Here is a 14,907-nt window from a genome sequence, read left to right on the forward strand (position 1 = left end):
TGACACTCACCGATTCGGTACTCAAATTGTGCGAAGTTGGAAAAGAGCTCCCTTCTGTCACTATTTTCATTTTTTTTAAATGTCACATGCGTAAGCATTTACTCCTCGTAAGATTTAATTACATACACTAGCTTTGTGAAATCCAACGATTGTTAAACTCAAGTTATTGTTAAAAAGTTCTCATAGAAAAAATGATATATTAACTTTCTATGTTTTCAAATCTTAAACATTCATATCCTCGTATTCTCAATCTTCATATTTTCAAGTCCATGTATCTTTATCCATACGTGTTTTTTGGGGTATGTGTTTCGAGATTTCACAGTGGTATTGTACATAATTGACCCCTCCATATAATTATAGTTTGATTTGAAGAATTTAATAAAGTAATCATGAGAAAATTATTTAGAAACTAAATATTCCTAAAAAAACAAACAGCTATTGTAAGGGGCCCTGCCTGCCCTATAGGCGATCAACAAATAGTGAACAATAATACTACATATTCGAAGCTGGAGAAAATTTGCATCATAATTATATATATTTGAGGGTAATAAAATACACGTTAAGAAAAGTATGTCAAGGTTGAGCAGCTTCGAGGAGTTTCTCATATACTTGCCTGGCGCTCAAATCCTCCACCTGTTTAACCAATGAATAGCGTCATGTGATCGATAGAATACAACAAAATCGGGGGAAATTGAGAAGGAAATATGTTGATACTTGTTTGGACAAAACAAAGATTCAAGATCAGCGAAAATAAGATTTTGGACGCATTTTTAGATCACAAAGTAAAACGGCCGTGTCAGAAAATTTTAGTCTAGTGAGAAAAAAAGAGGCTAAGACAAGCTAACAAATATTATAGTATATGAGAAAACTGTCGGAGAGTGAATCACCTTGATGGGTACATGCCCAATTTAATTATTTAATTCAACTCGATTATTTATTTGTTGGATTAATAAGAATACGTCCAATTTAATAAGCTTAATTCAATTAGTTATTTGTTTAGCTTTAACATTATTTAGGCCCAAAATTTTGGATTGTGTGTGCGAAAGCTCAAGCCCATTAAGCACTCCTAAAAATCTATAAATAGAGGAGTTTCTGCCCAATTCAGAGGAGGCTCTCATTTTGATAAAAGTTCTTTAGTTCTCTGAGTTTTCTTGGAACAGCTTACTGACTTGAGCGTCGGAGTGTCTACGTCGGGAAGCCTCTCGACGCCCACTTAACGAGTGTTTGTGACGCAGGTGACGCCCCGCAAATTAACTGTACATTGTCTACGTGGATCCGTTTATCAGCCAGGAGAGCCCATTTACGGGCCAAGTGGACCAGTTTACTAACCAGTCGGATCTCGCGTGCGCAGTTTACTCGACTCATTTATTTTAGCTGCATCAGCTTGGCGCCGTCTGTGGGAACGTGTCACTTCGTCACTCGAGGATGCACACTCGTTCGCACACCTCTCGCAACGTAAGGGGTGAGGGAATCCCGCCTATTATTCCTTCGCAGTCAGAAATGCTCATCACCCAAGAGACGCTGAAAGCCATGATGGAGGAGACAGCCACTCGCGCAGCAGCTGAAGCAGTGGCCCAGATGCTTGCACATCATTCACGTGCTAATACTGGTGAAACAACTCCCAACGACCGTTCGACTTCCCATGACCCCAGCAAGATGACCAGGCGCAATGATGAAGCGTGCAATGAAGATGAATCAGACGGCCGTACACATCGCCCTCCTCCACGAAGAGAAAGTATCTCGCTCCACACTTACGCACGAGGATCTCGTACTTTGAATGAGCAAGACAACCGATTGGCCGTTTTACCTGCTCGGCGCAGCCTTTTTACCACTGCCATCTTAGCCGAGTCGGTACCAGTGGGAGTGAAAATACCCAACTTGCCAGAGTACGAGGGAATGGGTGACCCACAAGATCATCTCGACAAATTTTATGCGAAGGCAGATTTTACGATATTAGTGAAGCCGCTTACTGCAAAATCTTAAGAACTACCCTATCTGGTCGTGCGCTTACTTGGTTCAATAAGCTCCCTCCAGGAACCATAGATAGCTTGGAGCAACTAACTCAGCGTTTTCTCCATCAGTTCTCTATCAACAAAAAAATATCTAAAAACAACGGCTTATTTATTTACTATAATTCTCAGAAGGAAGGGGAATGCCTGAGAGAATATGTACAACGGTTCACGCAAGCTGTGCATGAAGTTCCCCATGTTAACCATGACCTGTTAGCCGGAATAATACAGCAGAACCTCCGCCATCGAAAATTCAAGGAATCTATATCTGGAAAGCCCCCAAACACTCTGGAGGAATTGTTAGAAAGAGCCGAAAAACATATACGCATTGAAGAAGCCATCTAACCACGGTACTTAGGGAAAAGAAGAAGGTAAGAAGAGAGACCGGAGGGGACCAAGAGAGAGGAAAAACGAACGGCCCAAAGTCCGAGACTCCAGTATACTCCCTTAAAGGCACGTTTGTCAGACATACTGGTAGTAGCAGAGCAGCAAGGATTACTGCAACCCCCGCGCCCGATGAAAGAAAATCCTAAGCGTCAGATATCTGACAAATACTGTCTGTTCCACAAAGATAAAGGTCATTCCATTGAGGATTGCTTCAGCCTTCGGGCCGAGATAGAAAAGTTGATCAAAAGAGGATATTTAGGTGACTATGTGGATAGATTCCGCAGTCAGCAGAAAGGCAACAAGCGTCCTGATGACAACCGCCCAAGCGAGCAGCAGCGAGAACAGGTTGAAAGGGGCAAAAAACCCGAGCAGATAGAGGAGAACATGCCCACTGGAGGTATAATCTCTGTTATAACCGGGGGGCCCGCCTGAGGGGATTCAAACAATGCAAGGAAAAATCTCGCGCGTGCAGCCAGACGTGATCAAAATTCCTCATGTGTAACCGTAACTCAATCGATTAACAAGATATCGAAGAGAGATGAAGAATTATTTTTTGGAGAAGAGGACTTCGAAGCCTCTCGGGGGGAACACAATGACGCCTTAATCATTTCCGCCACGATTTCTAACTTTTGGGTAAAGAAAATATTGGTGGACTCAGGAAGCTCTGCAGATATCATTTTCATGGGGCATTCCAAAAATTGGGTCTGAGTAATGCGCAATTAACGCGAGTGAATAATCCTCTCGTCGGTTTTGCCGGAGAAGTAGTTGAAGCAGTAGGTGAAATCGCTCTACTTATATCTTTGGGATCTTACCTGCGGCGGAGCACGAAAATGGTGAAGTTCTTAGTAGTGAAAGCCCCGTCGGCTTATAACGTGATCCTTGGCCGCCCAAGCCTCAATCTGTTTCGCGCCATTGCATCCACATACCACATGAAGCTGAAATTCCCGACTCTAGAAGGGGCAGGAGAGGCGGTCGGAGATAGCAGACTCGCAAGAGAATGTCATGCGTCCATTTTGCTAAATGCAGTGGAGACTCGAAGAAGACAGGGACCCGACATAGATTCTTTGAAGGGAAAGAAACAAAAACTTGAACAAGTTTCAAAAGAAGAGGGAATACATCTCGTGGATGGAGAATCAAATGACAGAGAAAGGATGACCGCGACAGAAGCTCTCAAACATATCGAGGTAGTGCCCGGTGATCCAAGAAAAACCCTCAAGATTGGGTCAGATCTGCCGACAGAAGTGGAGAACACTTTGACAAATTTTCTGCAGCGCAACGTCGATGCATTTGCCTAGGGTGACGAGCCCTTACCGGGGATACCTCCAGAATACGCACTTCATCGTCTTAATGTGGATCCACGAATGAAACCGATTAAGCAGAAAAAGAGAGCTTTTGGCCCGGACAAAAATAAACATATAAATGATGAGGTGGGAAAGCTCATAAAGGCCAAATACATCAGGCATGTTTCGTACCTGGAATGGTTAGCAAATGTTGTGTGGGTTCCAAAGACTGGAGGAAAATGGCGTCTTTGCATAGATTTCACTGACTTAAACAAGGCATGCCCTAAAGATCTTTTCCCTTTGCCTCGGATCGATTTGTTGGTCGACTCCACCGCGGGATGCGAATTGCTCAGTTTCCTTGACGCCAACCAATGGTACAATCAGATAGGATTAGCCCCAGAGGATCAAGAAAAGGCTAGTTTCGTCACTGGTCGAGGGATCTATTGCTATAAGGTGTTGCCATTCGGACTCAAGAACGCGGGAGCAACATATCAGCGATTGGTTAACAAGATGTTTGAACACTTGATTGGGAAGAATATGGAGGTGTACATAGACGACATGCTTGTAAAAAGTATCTGAGGGATCAAACATGTGGAGGACCTGGAAGAATGCTTTGAAATATTACGAAAGTATCGCATGAAGCTAAATCCAGAAAAATGTTCTTTTGGTGTACGTGGTGGAAAGTTCCTTGGATTCATGGTTTCACAAAGAGGAATAGAGGCAAACGCCGAAAAGATAAAAGCAATCTTAAGCATGACGGCACCGCGGAACGTGAAGGGAGTACAAGAACTAACTGGAAAGATGACTGCTTTGAACCTTTTCATCTCTAGATCTGCAGACAAAGGCCTACCATTCTTCAAAGTTCTAAGGCAAGGAAAAGGATTCAAGTGGACGGAAGAATGTCAGCAAGCATTCGAAGACTTAAAGAAGTATTTGTCCACACCGCCACTCCTAGCAAAACCTCGATTTGGGGACGCCTTGATTCTTTATTTGGCAGTCTCACCTGAAGCGGTTAGCGCTGTGCTCGTGGTGAATGAAGAAAGAGAGCATAAACATGTGTATTATATAAGTCGGACCTTACATGGAGCCGAGCTCCGATATACCAACATTGAGAAATTAGCGCTTTCCTTAGTAATTGCGGGAAGATAATTACGCCCATATTTGCTATGTCACCAAGTGGTGGTGCTTACCAATCACCCTCTAAAGCAAGTTCTATCTAGTCCAGAGGCGTCGGGTCGAATGGTTAAGTGGGTCGTTGAGCTGAGCGAATTCGGACTTGAGTTTAAACCTCGCCCAGCCATTAAAGCACAAGTTCTTGCAGATTTTCTTGTTGAAATGGCCACTAATGATGCAGAATGCTCCATCCAGACTTGGGTGGTCCATGTCGATGGATCCTCAACTTCACACGGGAGCGGAGCCGGGGTGTTGCTAGAAAGCCCTCAGGGTGATAAATTGATGTATTCCATCAAATTTAAATCCCCCGCGTCAAATAATGAGGTCGAATATGAAGCACTCGTAGCAGGAATTAAGTTGGCTCTGTCCGCAGGAGCAAGAAATCTGGTGGTGCACAGTGATTAAACTAGTCGTTAACCAACTCAATGGAACTTACGAAGCCAAAGAGGAAAAAATGAACCAATATCTGACCCGAGTGAACGAATTACTCGCTCTACTGGAGAGCTATGAGGTAAAACAAGTGCCCAGGGAAAACAATGAAGTGGCGGACCGTCTGGCCAAGATAGCTAGTTCTTGGACTAACATAGACAACAGAATGATAACTTTCTTGACAATCAGTAAAGAGGAGGCAGAGCAGGCCGGCTGCAACATCTTTTGCGTAGAAGGAGAAGAACCAAGCTCGGAAGAAGAGATTGTTAACTATTTAATGCGTGACGATCTCCCTCTTGATCCAGTCGCTGCACGTAAGCTAAGGATAAGAGCTGCGCGATTCACAATTATAAATGGAGAGCTTTATAAACGAGGTTACTCTCAGCCATTCCTAAAGTGTCTCACTCCTAGCAAGGCAAACTACGTTCTTCGTGAGATCCACGAAAGAATATGTGGAAACCACTTGGGAGTGAAAGCATTGGCAGCCAAAACTTTACGACAAGGTTACTTTTGGCCCACCATGAGGAAATATGCCATGGAATTGGTTAAGCGGTGTCGATCTTGCCAAGAGCACGCCAATCTCCATCACCAACCCGCGACATTGTTACAACCACTTGGAAGCCCCCTACCCTTTGTCCAGTGGAGAATGGACCTGGTATGACCTTTCCCCAAAGCTACGGGGCAGAGAAAATTTCTCATAGTTGCCGTAGATTATTTCACGAAGTGGGTCGAGGCAAAGCCATTGGTGAAAATTTCAGAGAAAGACGTCATAGGTTTTCTTTGGAAAAACATAGTGTGCAGATTTGGGATTCCCCGAGCTCTTATCTCGGACAACGGCACTCAGTTCTCTGGAGCAAGACTAAAGAAGTGGTGTCAGGGCCTCTCTATCAAACAACTATTTACGTCGGTCGGCAACCCACAAGCCAATGGGCAAACAGAGGTAACTAACCGAACTATCTTGCAACATCTGAAGACCCGTCTCGGCAGCGCTAAAGGAAACTGGGTGGAAGAATTTGCCGAGCGCATTGTGGGCTTACCGAACTACACCGCACACATCGACAGGGGAATCACCTTTCAATCTAGCTTACGGTATTGAAGTTGTAGCCCCCGCTGAGATAGGAGAAACTTCATTGAGGGTGAAATAGTACAAGCAGCTTGAGAATGATCAGGCCCTTCGAGCCTCCTTGGATTTAATTGACGAATTGCGAGAAGAAACATCCGTCCGGGCAGAAAGGTACAGGGCACGTACGGCTAAGGTTTACAATGACCGAGTAAATCCAAGATCATTCCAAGTAAGAGACCTTGTGATGAGAAAAGCTGATGTCTTGCATCCAGTTGGAAAACTTGACCCAAAGTGGGAGGGCCCCTATAGAGTGGTAGAGATAATCAAGATGGGTACTTATCGCCTCCAACACCAAAATGGGAAAGTACTACCTCGGCCGTGGAATGTAGCAAATCTGAAGAAGTTTTATGCATAGAGGAACGTAGTTGAAAAATAAAATAATAGTTTATGTTTGGTTGTTTCCTGTGTCATTATTTTGCCCATGTATCTCCATCACTACAGTATTCAATAAGATTATTAGTTATTCTCCAATATTAGCAAGGAATTTTTTCAGGTGTAATACTCCGATTACGTATGCTTATATCGTCACCTTCCCATGTAGTCGTCAAAAGCTCTCAAAAAAAAGAGGTTTTGCCAACCTCGTGGGATTGCTGACATGACGACTCTAGAGAAGGTCAACGATGAAACAAGTCCCGGGATACCTCGCCACCCTTATTGGGGGTTTAGGACTTCCCCTTGAGACAAAATCTTGGGAGATTGATCCCCTCCCAAGTACACATGAAAACAAGCATTACGTCATCACAAACAAAACTACTACACGTAGCGCTATATGAAAAAAAATTATATATGAAATCTTCAAATGTTAAAGTACCGCGGCCTTAGGGCTCAAATGAAACAAATATCTAATCCATGCGAAAGCACGATAAAGGATATTACGATAAATAACAAATGCAAGTAACAAATCTAAGGAGTAATAATGAATGCTACTTAATGCTATGCTTCCCCCTCAGTATGGAGGAGATCCAAGGCTTCAATCATCTCAGCATTGTCCGAAGGGACATCAACCATGGATCCCCCACCCACCTCCGAGACACTGGGCTCAATCATCATCACTATCTCTTCAGGCACAAGTTTCTTCCTCAGTTGGTTTCGACTGTCCAGAACTACCTCATCATGAATGATCATAGCACAATCAAGTACCTCCTCTCTAAATGCTGATGATGCTTTGAAATTCTGAACGCCTTTCTCCTCGGTCTTTTTCAAAAGATTATTGCTCGCCTCGGAGTCAAGGAATTGACCACCAGTCTTGACCTCAGTAGAATACTTTTCTTCGAGGATTGTAAAATCTTTTAACTTGTCTGCAAGCTTTCCTTTAATGTCAGAGCTCCACATTGATCTTTGCTTCTCTTGAAAGACGAACCTTCTTTCATCGGCAACATCTCGTGCAGCTTCTGACAATTGCGCAACTTCTTCCAGAATCGCACAACACTGAGCTAACGAAAACCTTGCAACTATAATAACCAAAAATTATTTAAGCGGACAAAACGCTGATTCAACATAATAAGGTTATTCACGATGATCAAGGGAATGAGCAAATGAATCCGGTGGACAGCGACACTGTAAGGCTCGTATCTCCGACAATGCTCGCCTTTCTTCCATCCAAATCAGATCTTAGATCCCAGAAAGAGTGGCTTTTCTCCATGTTCCTCGACAAGAATGCTACACAGGTCTTGGAAGTGCCCTCATCGTCCACGGACCTCTAGGATTCTTTGCATTCATCATCAACCTTCTTTTGCACCCCTTCATGAGCTCGTTTTTTTGCCTCTCCTCCTCCCCCATTCGTAGGCCTAATCTCCAAAGTTTTGCTTGACGGTGAATAATTAGTTTTCTTTTGCGAATTAGAACCCGACCCACGGACATGCTCAGAACGTGCCTGTGGGATACCCCTACGGACAGGGTCACGAAAGTCATGAACAGCCCGATTCACAGGCGCTCTACTATCACCAGCAAGCGGGGAACGCCTCCCCACAGTGGCCTTGCGAGCCCGGATCGTTGCCAAATCAAATCTATCACCTGCACGTATACAGTTGGCCGAAAAGGTTATATAAAAGAGAGAGAATCAGCTAATTCTAGAGCGAAATAATATGGAGAATGAAGGAATAACCAACACAGAGTACAAAAAAATTAAAATTTATACCAGCGGTCATTAAATCCCTAGGATTAAAATGTTCTTCAAAAAGACCTAAATCACAACATTGAAGATGAAGTGCGTGGTGAGTCCCTCTTATCGCAATAACTCGAACTCCCGAACTCCAAACCACAGGTATCCCCCACCCGCAATCCTTAACATAAAAAAATTGAGATTTCCAAAAGCTTCTAGGAGACGGGATTCGAGAGAAAAATTTACATTTGGCTCGAGGTTGAAAGTAAACAAACGAATCTGGTTTGCTCCTACGTGTCGAGAAAAGTGAATGGAACAACTCTACAGACAAAGGCATGCGAATTTCCCTCATCTTATGACAAAACGCTGAATAAACTCTAACGGCATTTGGGGTCAATTGACTAAAGCTTATGCCAATGCTCTCAACCAATTCCACTAAAAGAGGTTGCGGAGGAAACAACAGTCCACCGGTAAAGTATTCAAGGAAAAGGGTGAAATGACCAGATGGTGGGTTATGGCAGTCATCTCGAGGCCCCGAAACCTTAATGTCACAATCATGTGGTATTCCAAGTACTTGGCGCAAACTCCCCACATCTTGGATAGTCAGAGCATCTCTATCCTCACAGCCTAAATCAGCAAGGGAGTCTCTAATGGCGTATGTCCCTTAAGAAACCCGCTAGTCTGTGAGTCACCAGAAGAGGCTGAACCACCTGAGAAGTCGGACGCAATCGACTTTGGAGAGTAACTATCAGAATCATCACTGCCGCTAGAGCCACTTATGGAAATTCGGTTAAACCGACGATTGGCCATTAGTAAGGAATACTCCTTCCCTCGAGGTGCACAACCTGCACAAAATTTTCATTTTTTTTCCTTCTTATTTATCAAAATGCCTACAAACAATACGTCTCATGCAAATAAAAAATTATATGAATAAAAAAAAATTTATATTCATCATCGTTTAATTGGAGGGTAATTTCTCAAACATTGGAAGGGCATGTACAACATCAATAGATTTTTATTATTATTATTATTTTTTTTTTAAAAAAAACTGAAAACGTGAAATTTTCCCCAACCTTAAAATAGTTCAATCACAACACGTGGGCTTGGAGTGTCGGAATCTTTGTCATACTCAAAATATGTGTATCTGTGTGTGTGTGTATATATATATATATATCTAAGTATATAAAACTAATACCTTTTTCTAATAATAATAATAATAATAATAATAAGATATCAAGCACCATGAAATCCTAACTAATTAAAATCTAGCATCCTATCACCGCCGGTCATTGTTGTTGCTGCATCCCATCTCCAACATGCCATTGGTCTCCCCCAACGAGCAATTTGTCCACCCCGGCTCCGATTCACGAATGTCATTGCAAGAGCATCTCCGCCTCTTGGGTCACAAACCAGAGTGTCCTTTTTCTCCTAACAGTTGAAAAGCGAAACCATCGTAGATTCAAGGTCCCGCCACTGCCATCACCACCCCGAGAACCTGGGCTTGGAGAAGAAACGGCCTGCTGTATATGTGCAGGTGATAGATTTGATTTGGCAACGATCCGAGCTCGCAAAGCCACTGTGGGGAGGCGTTCCCTGCTTGCTGGTGATAGTAGAGCGCCTGCGAATCGGGCTGTTCATGACTTTCGTGACCCTGTTCGTAGGGGTATCCCACCGGCACGTTCTGAGCCTGTCCGTGGGTCGGGTTCTAATTCGTAAAAGAAAACTAACTATTCACCGTCAAGCAAAACTTTGGAGATTAGGCCTACGAATGGGGGAGGAGGAGAGGCAAAAAAACGAGCTCATGAAGCGGTGCAAAAGAAGGTGGATGATGAAATGCAAAAGAAGGTGGATGATGAAATGCAAAAGAATCCTAAGAGGATCCGTGCGGACGATGAAGGAGCACCTTCCAAGACTTCCCGTGTTAAGCATATCTTTGTCGATGGGGTGAACCATAGGGAGAAAGCCGAATCTTTCTGGGATCTAGATGATCCGGAGATTGGATGGAAGAAAGGACGGAGCATTGTCGGAGATTATGACATGGTCCATCTAGTGTCGTTGTCCACGGATTCATTTCTCATTCCCTTGCCTGGAATTCGTGTCAGGTATTGTGCTTATTATGTTAGAATCATGCATGTTTTCTCCGCTTTAAAATTGTTTGTTATTATATTTGCAGGGTTTGTCGTTAGCTAGTGCTGTGCGAGTTCGGGAGGAAAGGCCGCGCAATTGTCAAGATAAGCTGCACGAGGAGGTTGCTCGATTGAAAGAAGAGAATGTTCGTCTTACTCAAGAGAAAGAAAAGATCAATGTGGAGCTTCTACATGTACAGGGAAAGCTTGCGGACAAGTTAAAAGATTTTACAATCCTCGAAGAAAAGTATTCTACTGAGGTCAAGACTGGTGGTCAATTCCTTGACTCCGAGGCGGGCAATAATCTTTTGAAAAAGACCGAGGAGAAAGGCGTTCAGAATTTCAAAGCATCATCAGCATTTAGAGAGGAGGTACTTGATTGGGCTATGATCATTCATGATGAGGTAGTTCTGGACTGTCGAAACCAACTGAGGAAGAAACTTGTGCCTGAAGAGATAGTGATGATGATTGAGCCCAGTGTCTCGGAGGTGGGTGGAGGATCCATGGTTGATGTCCTTTCGGACAATGCTGAGATTATTGAAGCCTTGGATCTCTTCCCTACTGAGGGGGACGCATAGCATTAAGTTGCATTCATTATTACTCCTTAGATTTGTTTACTTGCATTTGTTATTCATCGTAATATCCTTTATCGTGCTTTCGCATGGATTAGATATTTGTTTCATTTGAGCCCTAAGGCCGCGGTACTTTAACTTTTGAAGATTTCATATATAATTTTTTTTCATATAGCGCTACGTGTAGTAGTTTTGTTTGTGATGACGTAATGCTTGTTTTCATGTGTACTTGGGAGGGGATCAATCTCCCAAGATTTTGTCTCAAGGGGAAGTCCTAAACCCCCAATAAGGGTGGCGAGGTATCCCGGGACTTGTTTCATCGTTGACCTTCTCTAGAGTCGTCATGTCAGCAATCCCACGAGGTTGGCAAAACCTCTTTTTTTTTTTGAGAGCCTTTGACGACTACATGGGAAGGTGACGATATAAGCATACGTAATCGGAGTATTACACCTGAAAAAATTCCTTGCTAATATTGGAGAATAACTAATAATCTTATTGAATACTGTAGTGATGGAGATACATGGGCAAAATAATGACACAGGAAACAACCAAACATAAACTATTATTTTCTTTTTCAACTACGTTCCTCTATGCATAAAACTTCTTCAGATTTGCTACATTCCACGGCCGAGGTAGTACTTTCCCATTTTGGTGTTGGAGGCGATAAGTACCCATCTTGATTATCTCTACCACTTTATAGGGGCCCTCCCACTTTGGGTCAAGTTTTCCAACTGGATGCAAGACATCAGCTTTTCTCATCACAAGGTCTCTTACTTGGAATGATCTTGGATTTACTCGGTCATTGTAAACCGTAGCCGTACGTGCCCTGTACCTTTCTGCCCGGACGGATGTTTCTTCTCGCAATTCGTCAATTAAATCCAAGGAGGCTCGAAGGGCCTGATCATTCTCAAGCTGCTTGTACTATTTCACCCTCAATGAAGTTTCTCCTATCTCAGCGGGGGCTACAACTTCAATACCGTAAGCTAGATTGAAAGGTGATTCCCCTGTCGATGTGTGCGGTGTAGTTCGGTAAGCCCACAATGCGCTCGGCAAATTCTTCCACCCAGTTTCCTTTAGCGCTGCCGAGACGGGTCTTCAGATGTTGCAAGATAGTTCGGTTAGTTACCTATGTTTGCCCATTAGCTTGTGGGTTGCCGACCGACGTAAATAGTTGTTTGATAGAGAGGCCCTGACACCACTTCTTTAGTCTTGCTCCAGAGAACTGAGTGCCGTTGTCCGAGATAAGAGCTCGGGGAATCCCAAATCTGCACACTATGTTTTTCCAAAGAAAACCTATGACGTCTTTCTCTGAAATTTTCACCAATGGCTCTGCCTCGACCCACTTCGTGAAATAATCTACGGCAACTATGAGAAATTTTCTCTGCCCCGTAGCTTTGGGGAAAGGTCATACCAGGTCCATTCTCCACTGGACAAAGGGTAGGGGGCTTCCAAGTGGTTGTAACAATGTCGCGGGTTGGTGATGGAGATTGGCGTGCTCTTGGCAAGATCGACACCGCTTAACCAATTCCATGGCATATTTCCTCATGGTGGGCCAAAAGTAACCTTGTCGTAAAGTTTTGGCTGCCAATGCTTTCCCTCCCAAGTGGTTTCCACATATTCTTTCGTGGATCTCACGAAGAACGTAGTTTGCCTTGCTAGGAGTGAGACACTTTAGGAATGGCTGAGAGTAACCTCGTTTATAAAGCTCTCCATCTATAATTGTGAATCACGCAGCTCTTATCCTTAGCTTACGTGCAGCGACTGGATCAAGAGGGAGATCGTCACGCATTAAATAGTTAACAATCTCTTCTTCCGAGCTTGGTTCTTCTCCTTCTACGCAAAAGATGTTGCAGCCGGCCTGCTCTGCCTCCTCTTTACTGATTGTCAAGAAAGTTATCATTCTGTTGTCTATATTAGTCCAAGAACTAGCTATCTTGGCCAGACGGTCCGCCACTTCATTGTTTTCCCTGGGCAGTTGTTTTACCTCATAGCTCTCCAGTAGAGCGAGTAATTCGTTCACTCGGGTCAGATATTGGTTCATTTTTTCCTCTTTGGCTTCGTAAGTTCCATTGAGTTGGTTAACGACTAGTTTAATCACTGTGCACCACCAGATTTCTTGCTCCTGCGGACATAGCCAACTTAATTCCTGCTACGAGTGCTTCATATTCGACCTCATTATTTGACGCGGGGAATTTAAATTTGATGGAATACATCAATTTATCACCCTGAGGGCTTTCTAGCAACACCCCGGCTCCGCTCCCGTGCGAAGTTGAGGATCCATCGACATGGACCACCCAAGTCTGGATGGAGCATTCTGCATCATTAGTGGCCATTTCAACAAGAAAATCTGCAAGAACTTGTGCTTTAATGGCTGGGCGAGGTTTAAACTCAAGTCCGAATTCGCTCAGCTCAACGACCCACTTAACCATTCGACCCGACGCCTCTGGACTAGATAGAACTTGCTTTAGAGGGTGATTGGTAAGCACCACCACTTGGTGACATAGCAAATATGGGCGTAATTATCTTCCCGCAATTACTAAGGAAAGCGCTAATTTCTCAATGTTGGTATATCGGAGCTCGGCTCCATGTAAGGTCCGACTTATATAATACACATGTTTATGCTCTCTTTCTTCATTCACCACGAGCACAGCGCTAACCGCTTCAGGTGAGACTGCCAAATAAAGAATCAAGGCGTCCCCAAATCGAGGTTTTGCTAGGAGTGGCGGTGTGGACAAATACTTCTTTAAGTCTTCGAATGCTTGCTGACATTCTTCCGTCCACTTGAATCCTTTTCCTTGCCTTAGAACTTTGAAGAATGGTAGGCCTTTGTCTGCAGATCTAGAGATGAAACGGTTCAAAGCAGTCATCTTTCCAGTTAGTTCTTGTACTCCCTTCATGTTCCGCGGTGCCGTCATGCTTAAGATTGCTTTTATCTTTTCGGCGTTTGCCTCTATTCCTCTTTGTGAAACCATGAATCCAAGGAACTTTCCACCACGTACACCAAAAGAACATTTTTCTGGATTTAGCTTCATGCGATACTTTCGTAATATTTCAAAGCATTCTTCCAGGTCCTCCACATGTTTGATCCCTCGGATACTTTTTACAAGCATGTCGTCTATGTACACCTCCATATTCTTCCCAATCAAGTGTTCAAACATCTTGTTAACCAATCGCTGATATGTTGCTCCCGCGTTCTTGAGTCCGAATGGCAACACCTTATAGCAATAGATCCCTCGATCAGTGACGAAACTAGCCTTTTCTTGATCCTCTGGGGCTAATCCTATCTGATTGTACCCTTGGTTGGCGTCAAGGAAACTGAGCAATTCGCATCCCGCGGTGGAGTCGACCAACAAATCGATCCGAGGCAAAGGGAAAAGATCTTTAGGGCATGCCTTGTTTAAGTCAGTGAAATCTATGCAAAGACGCCATTTTCCTCCAGTCTTTGGAACCAACACAACATTTGCTAACCATTCCAGGTACGAAACAGGCCTGATGTATTTGGCCTTTATGAGCTTTCCCACCTCATCATTTATATGTTTATTTTTGTCCGGGCCAAAAGCTCTCTTTTTCTGCTTAATCGGTTTCATTCGTGGATCCACATTAAGACGATGAAGTGCGTATTCTGGAGGTAGCCCTGGTAAGGGCTCGTCACCCCAGGCAAATGCATCGACGTTGCGCTGCAGAAAATTTGTCAAAGTGTTCTCCAC

At 43.7% G+C, this 14,907-nt stretch overlaps 1 protein-coding gene across 1 annotated transcript in view; it reads right to left on the minus strand.

The window, feature by feature from the left end:
- Positions 1-376: 376 nt before the first annotated feature.
- The window catches only part of LOC140824063 (UPF0235 protein At5g63440-like), a 28,590-nt gene continuing 14,059 nt past the window's right edge, over positions 377-14,907 (minus strand). The window contains exon 6 of the mRNA XM_073185665.1: positions 377-633. Within this exon, the coding sequence (XP_073041766.1) occupies positions 574-633 (60 nt within the window). The 3' untranslated portion in view covers positions 377-573. The remainder of the gene's footprint in view (positions 634-14,907) is intronic.

This window comes from Primulina eburnea, chromosome 2 (genome assembly GCF_022965805.1).
Source record: "Primulina eburnea isolate SZY01 chromosome 2, ASM2296580v1, whole genome shotgun sequence".
In the NCBI taxonomy this organism is placed as follows: Eukaryota; Viridiplantae; Streptophyta; class Magnoliopsida; order Lamiales; family Gesneriaceae; genus Primulina; species Primulina eburnea.